General features: G+C 46.5%; 2 protein-coding genes across 8 annotated transcripts in view; one reads left to right on the forward strand and one right to left on the reverse strand.

Moving 5' to 3' along the window:
- Positions 1-14476, reverse strand: part of ANGPT2 (angiopoietin 2) — a 58732-nt gene extending 44256 nt beyond the window's left edge. The window contains exon 1 of the mRNA XM_061134664.1: positions 13748-14476. Within this exon, the coding sequence (XP_060990647.1) occupies positions 13748-14038 (291 nt within the window). The 5' untranslated portion in view covers positions 14039-14476. The remainder of the gene's footprint in view (positions 1-13747) is intronic.
- MCPH1 (microcephalin 1) overlaps positions 1-18319 on the forward strand; it is a 220314-nt gene that overhangs the window by 135285 nt on the left and 66710 nt on the right. The window lies entirely within an intron of this gene.

Consider the following 18319-nt stretch of genomic DNA (forward strand, 5'->3'; position numbering starts at 1 on the left):
AGGATTGACTTCTTATAGGATGGACTGGTTGTATCTCCCTGCAGTCCAAGGAACTCTCAAGAGTCTTCTCCAACACCACAGTCAGAAGCATCGATTCTTGGGCGCTCAGCTTTCTTTACGGTCCAGCTCTCACATCCACACGTGACCACTGGGAAAACCACTGCCTACTGTGTTCTCACACAGCTATGTATATATGTCACCATCAGGTTACACGCTTGCTTCAGACTTGGTCATTCTATTCTAAGTCACACCTAAAAACATAAGTGCTGGACTCCATAAAACCGAGATAGCTCAAGAGTCAGAGGCGTGTCTAAGCAAGCGTTGGAATAAATGAAAAGCAAGGACTTCCCTGATCCAGTCTTGCATTTGGGGGAGCAGAGGTGTATGTGTGAATAGACAGTTCCTGCTCTTCACAGCTTCTTACTTTGCCCGCCCCTTACTCCTACAGGGCTGTTTTGGGAAGGGTCACATTTCAGTTCTACACCTTCACTTGTTTATTCATGAGTCCCTCCCTGTGTCTGCAAACAGAGCCAAGTGTGTGCCACTGTCTGCAGATGCAGCAGCTGCCATCTTGGTGTTAGACACGTGTGTGTGTTGTGACACCAACGGACGGCAGCTGCTGTTTACACTCAGGCAGCGTCGCCGACATATGGAAGTTTCAATTACCCAGGTTTGCTCTCCTGCTGATCCTCCTAGGTTCCAGGGCTGAGTGAGAAAGGGAAGCTGCGAGGAGGTGGGACAGGGCTCAGATACAGGGCAGACCTTGGTGTAGATCCCTGCTCGGCATCCTTATATCTCTGCACGCTAACACTTCTCAGCCTTCCCCAGGATGGTTGTCTTCTCACTGGATCCCACACTTGTTCTTACTCCTGGTGCTGGACGTGCTTGGGGCATGATCGTTGTGTATAGCATCAGAGCAGCAGGTGTCGGGATCACCGTGAAGTCAGGTAGCTCTCCTGGTCCACTCGTAAAAGGAAGAACAGAACATCTCCCTGCAATAGGCTATCCCGAGAGCAAACATGCAGTTGTCACAGGTCGTGTGCACCTGGTAAACGCCAGGTACCGTCCTGCCAGCCTGCAGCAGCCTGCCTCAGTCACGTTCCTTTAAAAACCGCACAGTAACGACGTGGGGGAGCCTCTCTGGGTCTGCCTCTCGTGACTGCTGTCATATGAACAATATCCTTTCTGCAAGAACTCTGTAGACTTTTTAAGCAAACCAGCTAAGTATGCTGGCGTCAAAGTGAGGTTGAAAGCCCCCTTGTTGGGGAAGAGGTGAGGAAGTGGCGGACCTGTGTTCTCCCTTTAGGATCTTGAATAGCTTAAAACTGAAATGGATAGAGAAAAGGTCCACATTAAGTAGAGAGTTGTTTATTCACAAGATATTTTTATCCTTTTTCCCTCCTCGTCCAAGGACCATTTCTTTTAATGGTAGTGGTATTTCAGGTGAAGAAGGGAAAGGAAAGTAGCATGCTATTCAAGGACAGCTGTAAAACCTAGGTGGCATAGTTCAGGCTAGTCAGGCAGCAATGAATAAATGATACATGTTAAATAAACATTACCTAATTAGAGGGAAAGTACATATAGGTTTATCATGCTTGTCATAAGCCAAGATGGAGCTGTACTTGAAAATACGGCCAATTAATTACATCACAAAATGAACACTTGTTTTTTGAGGGGATGGTGTTCTGATTAACTTTGATTCTTGAATTTGTTACATGGTTATCCCAACCATCACTGCTTTAAGAGCATTTCACTATTGCAATTAAGTTACAGCTAGTTCAGGTTAGGAATTCCTGTTACTGATACATTATTGAATTAAGACTGGATGAGTTTATTTTAGGAAATTTAAGAACATATTCCTTAGTAGCTAAAAATAATAAGGAATTTCATACACAAAAAACCAAATGTTAAACATAGATAATTGGCCTGTGGTCGGAATTTGATTGTTTTGTGTTACTCAGCAGAATATCTTCTCTCCAGCAGCATTTTTGTACCAGCATTTCCCATTAAGAAGATCACTTGGCTTAGAGAAATTTTAAGCTACATCTGTATATAATAATTTTTCAAGATTCCAAAGACTAGATAGTAGTTAATAAAACTCGAAGGAATTCTTGAATTATCTTCAGGCTAATATTTATAATTATCTAGCGAATAATCAAGAGTTGATAAATATCTTGTTGATTCCACAAATCTAATGGCAGAGAAAATGCTTGCAGGAGCCCAGAGGAAACAATACATCTTTGGAATTTTGAGTCTTTTCTACCAAGATGTGTGGGTTCACTAGTTAACCCCAGAATGCCTGCTTCTTAATACTCATTTAGTTCCTGCCACCCTCTTCTATAAAAATATAACATGCAGAAGAGTAACACAGTTCTTAGCTTACCGAAAGCTGAAGTTTAACAATGAGACCTGGCTTTGCATGGGCTCGTGGCTCACCTGTGAGCACGATGGGACAGAAGGAGGTGGTCTAGGAGAAGACTCCCTGCACGATTTTGGAGCCCAGCATTTCTACAGAGAGGCTGTCAGCCCCCTGATAGAGTCAGGACCTTTTACGAGCGCACTTAGAACTATCACTGTCCGTGTTGACAGAAAGTTCATTGTCTTACAGAGTAAAGATGTGCCTTAAGGTATGAAGTCAGATTGTTTAACCTGATGAGACTGAGTGAATTGTAATCTTTAATATGAGAGGTAGTACAGATCTCGATAAGTGTCTTTCTGGTATCATTATTAAAATTAATTATAATGATAGTCCCTGAAGTACTATGACATCTTACACTTTCCAGCATACTTTGGCATTCATCATCTTATTTGAAACACATAGTAATCCCCTGAGGTCCCTCCTGTAGGTAAGGAACGCTTATGTTTCTGAAGATGCACTGTGGGTGTTCAGCTACTTAAGTTAGTTGAATAGTCAAGATAAGAGAGTCACTGAACAAGTGTACAGTTAATCATGCTAGAAAAAGAATTCGTTCACTAAATGAAAGAAGGCAGTTTGAAAAGGCTACATACTGTGTGATTCCAACTTGTCACATTCTGGAAAAGACTAAAGTATGGAGTCAGTAAAAAGATTCATGGTTGCCAAGGGTTGGAGGGAGTGGAGATAAGTAGGCAGAGCATGGAGGATTTTTAGTGCAGAGGAAGTACTCTGTAATAGTGGATACGGTGTCGTTATACATATGGCCGACATCACCAAGAGTGAGCCCTAATATAAACTATGGACTCCGGGTGCTGAGGAGGTGTCCACGGTTCACTGACTATAACAAATGTACTCTTGAGTGGTGGTCACTGATAAGTGGGGAGACTGTGCGTGTGTGAGCAGGGTAACAGTAGGGAGCTTATGGGGAATCTCTGTACCTTCTGCTCAGTTTTGCTGCAAATCAAAAACTGCTCTAAAAAAAATTAGGTCTTTTTTTTTAAGATCACTTACTACAAATAAGAAGGAACAAATGAAATGAAAAACTTGTACTCTGTAGCTTCAGGTTGCACCCATTAACCTAACCAGCTGTCCTGGGTTGTATACTGTTTTGGCCAGCCCAATAGTTATCTGCATGTTTAATGCAGACACTAAAATGCAAGAAAATAACAAGCACACCCAAAGGCACGCTTGTTAACAGTGATAGCATGGACCTCATGTGTAAACACGGTTTCTTTTAGATTTGTTTTTCTTTGAGTCTGACCAGATGTTTCTAGGAAATCTTTTCTTTTGGTGTGGAATGCCTTTATCCCAAATTCTAGAGAATGGGAACACATCCCTTTGCTCTGCATGCGCACTCAGTTGCTTTAGTTGTGTCCGGTTCTTTGAGACCGTCTGGACTGCAGCCCGCCAGGCTCCTCTGTCCATGGGATTTTCCAGGCAAGAATACTGCAGTGGGCTGCCATGCCCTCCTCCAGGGAATCTTCCCAACCCAAGACTCAAACCAAGGTCTCCCTCATTGCTGCTGAGCCACCAGAGAAGCCCCCTCCCTTTGCTCTAGTTTGGCTCAGTTCCTGAGGCTGTCTTGGGCCTGAACAAAACCCCTGAAATGATCTCAAGTTCTTTTCACCTCCACCTTTTTTCCATCAGGGTGGTGGTCTTGAGGGCCTCAGAGGCTCCTCTGGGGCGGGGAGCTCCTGGTACAGAAAGGCTGTCAGACTGTCTTTATCAAGTCACAGCAACTCAGCAGGTTCTACTGATGAGTGTAGCCTCCTTCCCATAGGTTCATGACATTAGACAACTTTGCTGTTGAACCCAACCACCAAAGAGTGCTTTTGGCAGCCAAAGTGGAAACCTCCCATGGGAAGCATGTTCAGCCCATAACTAAATGTTAACGAGTGACATACAGAAGCTAACTCACAATTCAGTTTTAACCTTCATCCAGAATTTGCTGAAACAATCACAATGAAGGTGCTAATGTGTATGTCCTGGAAAACTGAAGACTCATATAGGTGGCAGGTTTTGTCACCAGGTTAATCAGTAGATTAAGTTACCCCAGTGGAATCGTCCCTCTCACTGCAAGAAGACTTAATATGTGATTGTTTATATGGTCTAGACAGAATGTAACAAAATCAAGAAATGGAGAGGTTGAACACTGGCTTCCTTTTAAGACTTGATTAATATTCTCTACCTAAAAGACCACTAACTGTTGTGAATACTCAGCACACACAAACAATGGGAAACTCTAGGAAACTCTGTCAACGGGTTAGAGTGTTATATTTCCCAAGACCTCCGCATCTGAATACCTCTTCCCTTAAAAATCACTCTGTTCATGAAAAGATATAAAATCACACACATGATTCAAAATGACAGCTTATATTCTTAATGTATACACTTAGTTTTCTTGATTGTTAGTTTCAGTTCAGTTCAGTCGCTCAGTCGTGTCTGATTCTTTGCGACCCCATGAACCACAGCATGCCAGGCCTCCCTGTCCATCACCAACTCCCAGACTCTACCCAAACCCATGTCCATTGAGTCGATGATGCCATCCAACCATCTCATCCTCTGTCGTCCCCTTCTCCTGCCCTCAATCTTTCCCAGCATCAGGGTCTTTTTTATTTATTATGTATTAATAATTATATTATTAGTTATGTTATTATTATTAGATTGTTAGTTTATTATGTATTAAACATTGGAAGTGAAAGCTTGGTAGTGTTGTCAGGTTAATAGAAAGATTTTGAAAGGAGTTCTTGAGGGTTAAAAGATGGCTCAAAGGAAGGAATGAGGCTGATGTTGGAGGAAAGCAATTACCAGCCGAGGCACCCCCAGGCAGGTTCCTATAGAGGTTTTAATTAGGTTCTAGTTGAGCTGCAAAATCACTGCGGATGGTGACTGCAGCCATGAAATTAAAAGACGCTTACTCCTTGGAAGGAAAGTTATGACCAACTTAGATAGCATATTAAAAAGCAGAGACATACTTTGCCAACAAAGGTTCGTCTGGTCAAGGCTATGGTTTTTCCAGTGGTCATGTATGGATGTGAGAGTTGGACTGTGAAGAAAGCTGAGCGCTGAAGAATTGATGCTTTTGAACTATGGTGTTGGAGAAGACTCTTGAGTGTCCCTTGGACTGCAAGGAGATCCAAGCAGTCCATCCTAAAGGAGATCAGTCCTGGGTGTTCATTGGAAGGACTGATGCTGAAGCTGAAACTCCAATCCTTTGGCCACCTCATGTGAAGAGTTGACTCACTGGAAAAGACCCTGATGCTGGGAGGGATTGGGGGCAGGAGGATAAGGGGGCGACAGAGGATGAGATGGCTGGATGGCATCACCGACTCGATGGGCATGAGTTTGAGTAAACTCCGGGAGTCGGTGATGGACGGGGAAGCCTGGCGTGCTGCGATTCATGGGGTCGCAAAGAGCTGGACACGACTGAGCGACTGAACTGAACTGAACTGAACTGAACTGAGTTGCATAGATAATGGTTTTAGCTGGTTGAAGGAGGTGATGATGGTAAAGGGATTAGGCCCACTTCTCAGAGATTTCTAGTGGATTTCCTGTCTTTAGTCAGCAGTGCTTGCCAAGTTTAGGATACGAAAGAAAGGTGATATCATGGGCAGATATCTAATTGAAATACTGATTTAAATAAAGACAGACAGCTAGCATACCTGACTGTCAGTTCAGGTGGCTGAGGAACATTCATCCTTTTATTCTCAAACCATACAAGAAAATCATTTTAATCCTGATCAGCGTTGAAACTCTTAACATTACCCATAATTTTTTTTTTTTTTACTGCTTTTGTTTTCATCAAATCACTGAGCTTGACATTAATTTCTCATTTTAAATGGGAATAGTATGACATCAAGTTATTTTTGGTTATATCTGTCTATAGAATGCTAGATAGGAGATACACCCTAGTCATTTCTTAAAATCAGTGGAGGACAGGGCAAGTCACATGTTACTCTTCTGGGGCTGAATTTTATTTGCCTGGACTTTCAAGTGGTACTGTGAAATTCAAGCTGTCCCCCTCACTCAGTGTCCAGAAGAGGGTTATTTTATGCATGATCTGTAAGAATGTCCATACTTTCTCCTGGTTATCATATAATTTGTTTTTACTCTTCTGAACTAGAGGGCGGGATTTCATGTGAGTACTGTAGACACATAACATTCCCAATTGCCTTTTTTTTCCTTCTTAGCAGCTTTGGTACAATCCCCACACAGGACAGACCGCAAATGTTGCCTGGTAACCAGGTTGCCCACACTGTAGCCTTCATATTGCAAGACTGCTGGCGTGCCCTGGTTTTCGGGTGCCAGGGTGTACCCCGGAACGCCTGTGCTTGTCCTAAGGACTCACAGGTGGTGGGACTTGCCTCTTTTACTGACCTGGGATGTCAAGCAGCTTACTTAGCCTCTCAGACACACTTCCTTTTTTATTTTTAATAAAAAAGAATGACAAGTCATCTGATAGGTGTGGGTGTATAATACTGCAGTGTGCACGGCGTGTTTTAAGTCATCATCTCCAGGGAGGCGTGTATATATAAGCTCAGGAGGAAGGCGCTTGTCTCTGAGTGCTGTCCATAACGTGTCTAGTGCATGCTCCATGTGTGTTACTTCCCACAGCCACCTGTTACTGTGGTGATCAGGAGAAGTGACCGTTCAGAAGCAGTTTCAACAGGTTTTCGTTTTATAAAAGAGGCTCCAGTGGGGTGACCACACTGTCCGGCACTGTTCCCTGCCCCCTCCCACCCCCCAACATACCTCACTTCATGCACCCGGACTATCTGTCTCCTTTCACTCAGAGTTCTGTGTGGCACTTAACACCTTCTGACTGTGAGTTCCTGCAAGAACGTGGGGGTGTCATGCACTGTGTCCCCACCAGGGCAGACCCCAGTCCTGGTCTTCACCCCACTGGTTCACCCCCAAGCACCTCGAGCACTGCCTGGGCACACGTGGGCCTTCAGTGAATATTTCTTGAACAAATAAATGAACTTTAGTGATGCCTGCCCTAAACCCCAGAACCGGAAACACCCCAAAGGAGACTCATTTGTGTGAGTGAGCTGAGAAACAGCCCTGTGTTCATATTCACCCATACTCCCCTCCCGGCGATCTTCTGCTCTTTGCAGGCCCACGGAGAGGTCTGCTTCTGTCAGAGGAGGGATGTGCGTGCTTCTCCGTGTGTGTTTTTCCTCTCTGGGTGACCCAGGCGAGACTCCTGCACTGCAGCCCACACTGACATTCGCTGACCGTGTTTATGAATGGTTAAAAATAGGTGGTGTTGTGTCTACTACATCTGTGTTCTAGAGGTGTCTCCGGGACACACTGAGGTAAGGTGTGCAAAGTGCTTTGAATTTATTCAGTGCCACCTCTGTTACTGTATTACAACCATTGCTTCTGTGGGAAACGTCACTGGAAAGTTGAGTGGCTCTCTTTCTATCAGAAGAGTTCTAGAATAATTGAGAAGAAAAATCTTATCAGATTCCTTCAAGTCAAAGAAAGATGTAATGAAAATAGAGGGGAAAAAAATACGTATACACACACACACTTACAGTGGACCCTTGAACAACATGAATTTGAACTCCCTGTTATGTGCGTGCTTAGTCAGTCAGTTGTGTCCAACTCTTTGTGACCCCATGAACTGTAGCCCTCCAGGCTCCTCTGTCCATGGAATTTTCCAGCAAGGATCCTGGAGTGGGTTGCCATTTCCTCCTCCAGGGGATCTTCCCTACGCAGGAATCGAACCCATGTCTCTTGCGTCTCCTGCATTGGCAGGCAGATTCTCTACCACTAGTAGCAGCCAGGGAACTGATCCACTTATACTCAAGATTTTTTTTCCAATAAATACATACTACAGTACTACACAATTTACAGTATTTAGTACATATATATGGCTTGTGTTTTATTTTTAATTAAAAATGTAAATTATTTTATAGGTATAGCTATGTATGTTATGTAATATATACTTTTTATACACAGTTATGTGGATGGCTCAGACAGTAAAGAATCTGCCTGCAATGCAGGGGAGCCGGGTTTGATCCCTGGGTCAGGAAGATCCCCTGGAGAAGGGCACGGCAACCCACTCCAGTATTCTTGCCTGGAGAATTCCATGGACAGAGGAGCCTGACGGGCTGCAGTCCATGGGGTGGCAAAGAGTAGGACAAAACTGAGCAACTAATACACACATACATACTTACACCAAGTGCATATGTTTGTATAACTATAATTATATATATATAGGAGGCAAAGGCTAGTTTGGTGGGTCGTCATCATCAGTAAGTAATAGGGATGCTCTGCAAATTATGAGCATCTGATCTGGAAACAGTCCGTGAGTGTCCATGACTGATCGCATCGCCCTCGCGACCTCAGCCCAGAGCCTCCGAGGCTGCCCGGGCCGGGGTCCCTTGGGGTCCAGGATGCAGGGCGTGCGAGCCGCCGTCCCACTGACGGCCGCCCCCCGTGCGGACGGGCCCCTCACCCTGTTCTCTTCCCCTCCCTCTCCAACCCGCAGCTCTCCTTCCTCCCGTATATATTGCACACACCCCTTTAATCCAGATTCTCTTTTACCTTCGTCTTCCAAATTTTCCCCTACATAAAATCTTTCAGCCTCTTCTCTTGTCACTCTGAGCCACCCCCCCAAAAAAGAAAAAGAGATTCTGATCACTGTATAATACCACCATTCATATTTTACGAGGAAGGAAATGCATTCATTTTGATATTAAATTATCACAATAAAGGGCTGGCTTCCCTTGTGCCTTAGGCTGGGGGAAAAAAAAATCCACCTGCAATGCAGGAGACCTGGGTTCGATCCCTGGGTTGGGAAGATCCCCTGGAGGAGGGCACAGAAACCTACTCCAGTATCCTTGCCTGGAGAATTCCAGGGACAGAGGAGCCTGGGCAGCTATAGTCTGTGGGATCACAAAGAGCTGTACACGACTGAGCGTGTAAATGATAAAAAAACATCTCTCAGTGTTCATCTTACAGAAAGGGACTGAAGTTTAAGAGGAAGCAGAATTTGCATCCTACTTTCTACAGTTTTAAAGGTTTGACTTTGTAATTTTACATGGCCCATATATTACTCTCATGTTTTTGTTTTATTCTTAAGTGATACATATGACGAGAGGGTTGATTGGCACTGTTGTTCTTGAATTACACACATACAAAGTTTCAGTTACTTTATGGAGTAAAATAAGTCCTGTGGACCAGGTTGAGCATCTGATCACTGTTTATAAGGTGACCAGTATCCTCTTCAGGTTGCATGCAGTGCAGAAACTGGCTTACAGATAGACTCCTGGGTTATAAACTGAAAAGGACCATATTGGATCAACCAATTTTCAAAACACAGCATGGAGACTAGCTGGTTGTCTAGTGTCAGATATGATGGAAGGTGTGTGCACAGGTCCACTTCCTGCTTGGAGATTCTGTGGGCAAGACTGCATCTTCCCCCCAGGGGACACAGGCATCGTTAATCCAGGATGTCAGAGGCCACTTGCCCATGGAAAATGGATGTTATGTCTATACTGTATGTAATGCAAACTATCCGTACAGTAAGTGCGTATCTTTTTGTAATACATGTGGGTAAGCACATATTGTACTATGCATCATACAGTAAACACTAAACTCAGCTTGCCTTTTCCAGCCTTAAATCTGTTGTACTTCTCCTACCACAGTGAAACTGCCATCATCTCTTCCTTCCTTATTATGATGATATTAATATGTAATTAAATAGCAATAGTAATCATCTCCTTACAGTCTTGCCTAGAAGGTTTAGTCAGCTTGTCTGAAGGCACAGCAAGTTGCTTCCAACAGTGAACACAGTCACGTTTCATGACTCGGGGACGGGGGCAGTGCAGGTGGTGGGGAGGGTGGTTCTGTTCCCACGCTGCACCAGAGCCTTGGCTGTGGCTGCATGGGGCTTGCTTTCTTTCCTGTAATGAGCCAAGCTCGCGTTAGCTTGCTTGCTTGTTTGTTTGGATGTACAGTGCACAGGGCTTGCTTTCTTTCCTTTAATGAACGAACCTCTCATTTGTTTACTTGTTTGTTTGTTTAGATATACAGCTAAGGAGTGTTTTGTAGGCACACAAGATCACACACACTCGCACACAGAGTCAGTCCCTGGCAGGTTTTGTAGCCACACAAGAAGACACATACATGAGCCTCTCACCATCAGTTTTTCCCCTTAACCATAGTTTTGTTCTTCGGAGCAGAATTACTGCTGCCTGTATTTCAGCTAACGAATAGTTCTCATACTCTGTTGAAAGGATATAGCATCCTTGGTTGTAAAGAAAGAAAAGGATCTCCATTGAGGTTTACAGTTCCCAGCCTGTGCTTCTGTCATTTAAAAAAAAAAAAAAAAGTAAGATTACAAGGAAATGTTTGCATGCACTTAAGAGGCATTAGCTTTATTTTTCAAAACATTGTTTGCAAGCATAATAGACTTTGCAGTTGTTTATAGCTTTTCAAGTATTCATCAGTATGAAATGTTTATTTCCTTTCCTTGTTTCTTCTGATCGAGGACAAAAAAAAAATCAGTCTCCTAGCAACATACAGTGCTCTCCGCTAAGTTATTTGTCAGATTTTATAAAGTGCGTTTACTGTCCCTGAGGCAGAGGTTTAGAATAGCTGCAGGGTTACCAAGGGGGTGTGACCCCACGTGGTGTTCTCTAGATCTCTGGGTGTATTTGGTCCCTAACCTTCACGATTGATCTTGTCCTTTCTTCCCCACTGACCAGCAAGGGCTCCTTCCCTGTGCTGTTCATTCATGCTGCCCTGCGCTCATTCAGGCGTCCGCCGCTTCCTCTGCCTGGCCGGCTCGAGGGGCAGAGTGGCATCTCTTGATGATGTGCAAAACTGCTTTCTTAGTCCAAGCTTCCGAGGGGCTACTAGCCACAGAGAAGGCGAAATGGTGTTCATCTACCCTGAGATCCACCAGGCTCTTGGTCTAATTTTCCTTCTCAGCAAGTTTTCTTAAAACCTTAAAAGGTTTTTGTGGGGTTTTTTTTCCCCCCTCCTCTCTCTCTCATTCAGGGAGAGAAAGGAAGTGTGGAATCATAAAAAGAAAAAAAACTGCCCTAAAGAAAAGGAAATATGCAGAACCCAGCATGGAGCTTTTCCTTCTGTCATAATCTATCAATAGGGGTTCGATTGTTGATCATTGTGGCTTATCTGTCATCCCATTGCATATTATGTTCTCCCTTATGAGAAACGCAGTGTTTATTATCACAGGTGGCAAAACCCAGAAGTAAAAAACAAGCAGCGAGGTTACATTCAATCACTGTAAGCGGGTTTCGTGTTGGCATGTTTGCTCTCATTCCAAAACCAGGAGCCAGTAAAGCAAGCGAGCACACACCCTGACTTGCTCACGTGCAGATAGCCCAGAGAGGCTGAGAGAGCAGGTGTGAGCCCCGAAAAGATCAACATGAAGTCATTCTCAGTGACACTGAGCTCGCCGGCTAAAGAAAGAATTTAGAGACACCATTGTGCTACTGTTCAAATATTTGCTCATTGAACCTGGAAAGGAAAAAATGTTGGTCACTCCTGTAGGATTCCTGGTCCTTCTCCTTCTCTAAAGAGAGGGAGGAGCAGGGGATTGTTTATCTAAGAGAGAAACACGAGCTCTGTGTGTGGAGTTCCAGGTATACCTAACGTGGGCTTCGTTAAGCAAACATAATTTAGCCGTCCTGAATTTGGCAAGACACTCTTTTATGTTTCTTGACCATGTATCCTAAGAAACAACTCTCCAGTCGGGCAGATTAGACTGTTGACTGAACAGCGCGTCTCCCATCCCGAGCCGCGTCCAGCAGCCCTGGCGTTAACCGAGCGGCGGGCAGCAGAGCAACTCAGGAAGCAACGGGAAGCCCGCGAGCAGATGTTGAGGATAGAAGTTTGCCTTCCAAACATGCGAACCTGTATGGCTGCATACTTTCTAAGTTTAACATCACTATTTGCACATCTGTGAATTTTAGATTTTTTTTTTTTTTTTTTAAAGCACCACAGGGAACTTCTTAGGAAAGAGAATTTGCCCAGAAGGGATCATGCTCACAGACAGGACTAATGAGTCTCATATTACAGGGCAAGTCTTTCTGATACGTTTCTGTTGTTTTCTGTTCTTTGATTTGAAGCGACCCCTCTTGTTAACAGTGAATGCAGCGCGGAGGGCTTTCATTCATCTCGGCTCAGGACCAAAGCAATAACTTGGTCATTTCCTCTCTGAAGGTAGGAGAGCTAATGAGAAACACAGATTAGGAGCCAAGATCTATTCTGAGATTAAGATAAGGTGTCCTAACAGAAGGTTTACGGTGAAAGGAAAGACTCGGGCAGAGTGTTGAATGGGGGAAAGCGGCTTGTTGTTAAAGTTCCCATCTGGCTTGAAACCGTTGTTCTCTGCTGTGCAAGCGCCGTGATGTGATGTCACTGTGATAGTTAGTGAGGAATCTATGCGTGCAATTTGTCTAAGCCCCCTTTAGAATATACACAGCCCACAACAAGAACTTAAGGGTGATTTGGGGTTTGTATAAACAGCTTCACGTATGAAAACGATGGCTTGTGAAAGCAAAACTGAGCTTTCAGTGTCCTGTCTGAGTCAAATTCACTGTGAAAAGCCTGAAGCAGCCGGCTCGTGGGAGCCCTGAGGACGTGACCGCCTCGTCCCAGCGTGACGGCAGCCGGGTGCCCTGCACGCCCGCCCCGCGTGGGGTCAGCCTCAGAGCCGGCGGAGGGACTGAAGGGGCCGCAGCACTGACTCCGCTGGCGCGCCGGCAAAACTCACCCCCACCGACAGATGACAAGCCCTCGGCATCAAACCCCCGGGGTTCTGAGAAGTGGAAGGTCTGCTTTATTTAATTTCCTCTCGTTTACCCAGAGCCCCGATCTATTTTAGTAAATAAATTCAGGAAATTGGTAAAGCACTTTACTCCATCCGTTATGTATCCGTAATTAACGTGATTGTCACGTTTTTCCTGGCTCTGGCGCTGTGTTGCTCACAGCTTCCCTCCCGTGCCTGCGACCGGCTTATAAGGTCTCTGGTAATGGGTGTCACGGAGTTTAAACTGCTTGCACAAACAACATAGCCCATACGCTGTGCAGAGAAGAGCACTTCCTCTGTTCATAAAGATTCCTGACCTTAGAGACGTCTCCACTGGTCCCGGCACTGTCTCCCAGTAAACCGTGTCCCTGTTCAGCCCCAGTCCCTTTGCAGGGCAGCACAGGAGACAGCAAGAGGCCGTTCATTCAGAGGTGTCAGCCACCACCTCCCTGCTCTGACCACCCCCTCCTGCCCTCCCGCCCGAGCTGGCGGTGAAACCTGAGCCGGCGTCGCTGTGCCCGGGAGAGGCGCCCCCTTACCTTCATGAGCCACTGTGTGTTGTTCTCCATGATGTTCTCCAGCACCTGCAGCCTCTGCACTGAGTCGTCGTAGTCAAGGGGCGCGTCCCTCTGCACGGCGTTGGGCACGTAGGCGCTGGGGGGCGAGCGGCAGTGGTCCGTCTCCGGCAGGAGGAACGTGTAGCTGCAGGCTCCGTGCTGAACCTGATACTGCTTCTTCCCGGCGGCGATGTCCATGCCCTTCCGAGAGCCGCTGTGGGCTGTGGCTACGGCCAGATCACAGCTCAGAGTCAAGAAAACAAGCTGCCACATTCTTTCTGTCTGTCGGTAATAAACCACCCGCTCAGCAAACTTCCAGGCGCATGAGACTCCCGGCGCTAAGCTGCCCTCTCAGACGCAGGGCTCGGGGGCAGAGGCTCAAGGTCCATCAAGGAAAGCCTCCTGTTCCTCCTTTCCCAGCTGCGACCTTGGTCTCTGCTGCCGTCTCCTCTCTGGCCTCGCAGCAGACTGTCAGATCACAGTGGGGAGAAGAGCCCTGCTCCCCGCGAGGGCTGCATTCGCCTTCCAGACCCGCGTCAGCGCTGCTTTGTCTCTCTGCCCCTGATTCTGTGGTGTCAGGGTCCGAATCAATCACTTTCCTTTCCTTATATGATAAGTTGATAAGAGCAGGCAGACATGTGCAGCCAGCGGCTCCGCCCTCCCGGCTTGTCCGTTATCTTCCTGTAGGGGGGTCACCAAACAGGCCACAGGAAAAATCCGGGCTTGATGTGTACTGTCCAACCGGGACTATATGCTGCAGAAGCCCTCTGGGAAAAACCGATCAGTTACAGGACCCCTGGGTATTTCAGAGGCACCACCCTAATTGAGTATTTCCTAGAGAGAGCCTGTAGGTCTCCTGTGTCTGAAACTGATTCACAGCGCGAAGCTGGTAAATATCTGGGGCAATAGCTTTAAAGTACAATGAAAGTTCCTGTTTTTTCCTTTAGGAATAAAAATACTGCAAATATGTCAGGACTTTGGTTTATTTTTGTTATTACAAACAAAGAGGAAGAAGTCTTGCTCTTGTAAACTCTGCCTTTTCATAGGGAAAATAGTTTCGTTGGTATTACTTGATTTTTGAACCATTTAGCCAAGTATGCAAAACTTTGATCTTAAAACAGCTGGATAGGAACATCACGCTTTATTCAATTTGTGTTAGGAAAGTCAGTTTCTGAGCACTGACATTTAATCTTTTAAGCAAAATATCTACTCCAGTATTCAAAGTAAATTTAATATATAACTAGGCTGATTAATTGTCCACTAAATTAGAATCCATAGAAAAATCAGAATTTAAGAGGGAGTTGAGAGTGGCATGTATTAACTTCTCCTTTATTAGGTCAGAATTTGCTCAAATCCTATCATTTTGTAACATATTATCCAGGATCAGTTGAATCAGTCCCACTCAGTGCTGGACTCGGGCAAATCACTTCTTTTCAATTAACCCCAGAGTCCTTGTCTGCCAGATTCAAGGGCTGCATTAACTCCCAAGGTTTTTTCTGTTTCAATTCCGTGGTTCCGTAAATCCTCCAGGGTACTTCCTTCAATAGCTGAAACTTAACGTTTTGGGGTTGGCAGTGTCCTTGCTCACCAGCCAGGGTGTGCACAGGGCAGGGGGGTGGGGGGAGACCTGGAACCTCTGTGAGGGTCTGTCCATGCCCAAGGGCACGAGATTCCTCCCAGGCAGCAGTGGCCAGTTCAGCACTGACCCAGTGAACCTCATCTACCCGTAAAGCCAGTGTCCATGTAATCGTGCAAGACCAGATTTCAGGGGATTTTATGATTTTAATTCTTGGATAGCTGAGGTCTATAGAGTGAATTGTGTCAAGAGACCTGATTAGACCTTTAAAGACATCCCTCCTGTGCATGGGCTGGCCCCCAGCTTACCTCCAGAGCGGGGGTTCTTAACCCAAAGTTCACGGACGGAACTCGTGGGGTCCACAAACTTTGACAGGAAAAGATGTCTTTCTTTTTTGCAAAAGTCTAACTGAAATACAGCCTTTCTTTTAGCTTTGAGTAGGTCACAAACAACAGTTGTCAATGTCTCTGGCTTTCTCACGAACAGCAATTACAGATATTTTTATTACGATATCGCAAGCTGATACTTGCACTCAGCACGGCATTGTCATTTAACCCCCAGGGTCCTGTTATTCAATCTTTGGATAAAATAACTCGTGTCATTTTTCTAAGAAGGGGTTTGTAGGCGCCCCCAGATTCTCAAAGGGCTTGATGGCTCAGGAAAGCTAGAGCCTGATTTTGGTGCAAGGTTTCCACTAAGGGGACAAGTTAAAGATACGCCCATTCAGACTACTAACTGCAGAGGGACACATGTAGGACTTGTGTTAGACATGTGTAGGACACGGGACTTGTGTTAGAACCCTGATTCTCTGAGATCTGCAGCAAATACTTAACTCTTCTAAGCCTCAGTTTCTCTACTTGCAAAATAGGATGGTTCTTTCTCAGTAGCACCTTTAGAGTTAAAATGATACGAAATAATGCTTGTAACTCAGAAATATTACTTTCCTTCTCCAGCACTTCCCATTAAATTTTCCACTGTCAGATATTGTCACTGTGTTATTCTCTGGCTGACCATGAAGCAGAAACACTTTTTTCGTCCAAGTTGGTTCACCATTTGAAAGCATATATTATAAGGTAATAATACCGCACATGTGGTTTCCAAGATCATCTGTCTGCTTCTCAGGCAAACAGGGTGGTTTAAAAAGAAGCCCCAGGAAGAGCGGGTCCCACAAGCAGTCCATGTCTGCTAGGTGCTGGGGAGCGTGATGGCGTGTCGGCCGTAGAGAAGCAGAGAGTGAGGCGGGGAGACCCCAGCCCTGGGACGTGAGGAGAACACGCAGGAAGAGCGTGTGTTGCCTCCAGGGCATCGGTCCTGCCGTGGGGTAGGAGGGAGTGCTCCCTTGTCCAGACCCTCCGGTCCGGGCGTGCCGTGAGCAGCTCCCTGTAGGTACGTGGAAATCCTTCCCCGAGACTTGGAGGAGTAAGTATTTAAGGTTCGTAGGCCACCCGGGCTCCGTCACAGCCGCTCAACTCTGCCGTCGTAGCGTGGAAGCCTCCAGAGAAAGCCCTTGAGGATGGGAGGTGGCTGTGTGCCAACGAAGCACTATTTGTCGACACTGAAATTTGAACTTATCATAATTTCCACGTCATGAAATATTCTCTGGATTTTTTCAGTCTTTTAAAAATGCAGGAACCATTCTTAGCTCACTGGCCGTTCCGCGGGGACCGCAGGCCTGGTCTGCGGGCTGGAGGGGGTTGTGGGGGGTGTGACATGGTCTCAAGGCCTCTCTGGGAGCAGCCAGTATAAGAGGGAGCCTCGGGGAACCTTCCGTGCCTCGGATCAGCGCCCGCCTCCTCCCAGGCCAGTGAGACAGGCCAGGGGAAAGGGCTCAGGGAAGGGACGGGAACATTCGACCAAAAAGAAAGTGTCACTTGGAAGCCACACCTAAACTCTTAAGAGGGAGGAGGCCCTGGGAGAACTGCCCCAGTGTGAAAGCAGAGCAGCGCCTTCTGCGTTCAGGGCTGGATGCAGGCTGAACGTCGCACCGCCCAGGAAACGCTCGGGAAGACGGGCGCGTCCACCACGGCTGGCGCGGAAGCAGCAGCTGGAGACCCCCGAGGGGCCAGCAGGGCCGAGCGGGGCTTCCTGGGGCAGTCAGGCGGGAAGACCCTGCCCTGGGTGCAGACTCACCCCCAGCACATGTTAGCAGCAGTGGCGACCTCCACCCCAGCCTGGGGATGGAGACTGGATGCAGCCTTGACTGCTTCTCAGAGCTGTTCAGTCTCAAAGAGAATCTTGAGTTTCCGTCAATGACTTGCTGACAGGCTCGCTAAAGGCAGATGGGGCTATAAAACGAGAAATATTATTACAGCCTTCCCAAAAGCTGCCTTCCTGCCCAGCCAATTTTTTTTTGTCCTAACAGTTCTGCTGAACAGCTGTGTGTGGTGCTGTTTATTTTCTTAATAATGTTTGTTTTCTCCCCTGTACTGTATGTCATCAGCTGAAATTCCAGAGGCTCCCACTTATTCGCGGTAGCGCTGTCTCGGGCTCCCCTTTTGCACTTTGCCATCAGGGAGTGAACCCTCACTTGACGGCACCAGGAGGACCACGTGGCCGTCCTCCCTGGTGAGAGGAGCGCTGCGGAGCTCTGATGAGGGCACCTCTGCTCCAGTCCGCCCGGTGGAGCAGACGTGCAGGATGTGTGGGAAAAGCCTGGTCATGGCTCCAGAAACGTCGGTCCAGAGTCGACGTGGACTCACTTCTGTCGGATCTGGGATCTGATTGACCCCAACCTTCCCAGGACCACCCATGAGGTGCCGGATTGCTGGTTCTGAAAGCCAGAAGCCAAGAAACGGTGCCAGCTTGAACTCAGTGCAGCGCGGGGCAGCCCCCAAGACGTGGATCACCAGATGGTTTCAGGGGAACCTGCATGACTTCTGCTCTTTCCAGGGAGCCTGTTTGATACTCATATCTAACGGGTTATCTATACTGTTGGACTTAGGAGGGACAGAAGTGGATCAGCTGTTGTGGGGGGTGGG

This window comes from Dama dama, chromosome 32 (genome assembly GCF_033118175.1).
Source record: "Dama dama isolate Ldn47 chromosome 32, ASM3311817v1, whole genome shotgun sequence".
Lineage (NCBI taxonomy): Eukaryota > Metazoa > Chordata > Mammalia > Artiodactyla > Cervidae > Dama > Dama dama.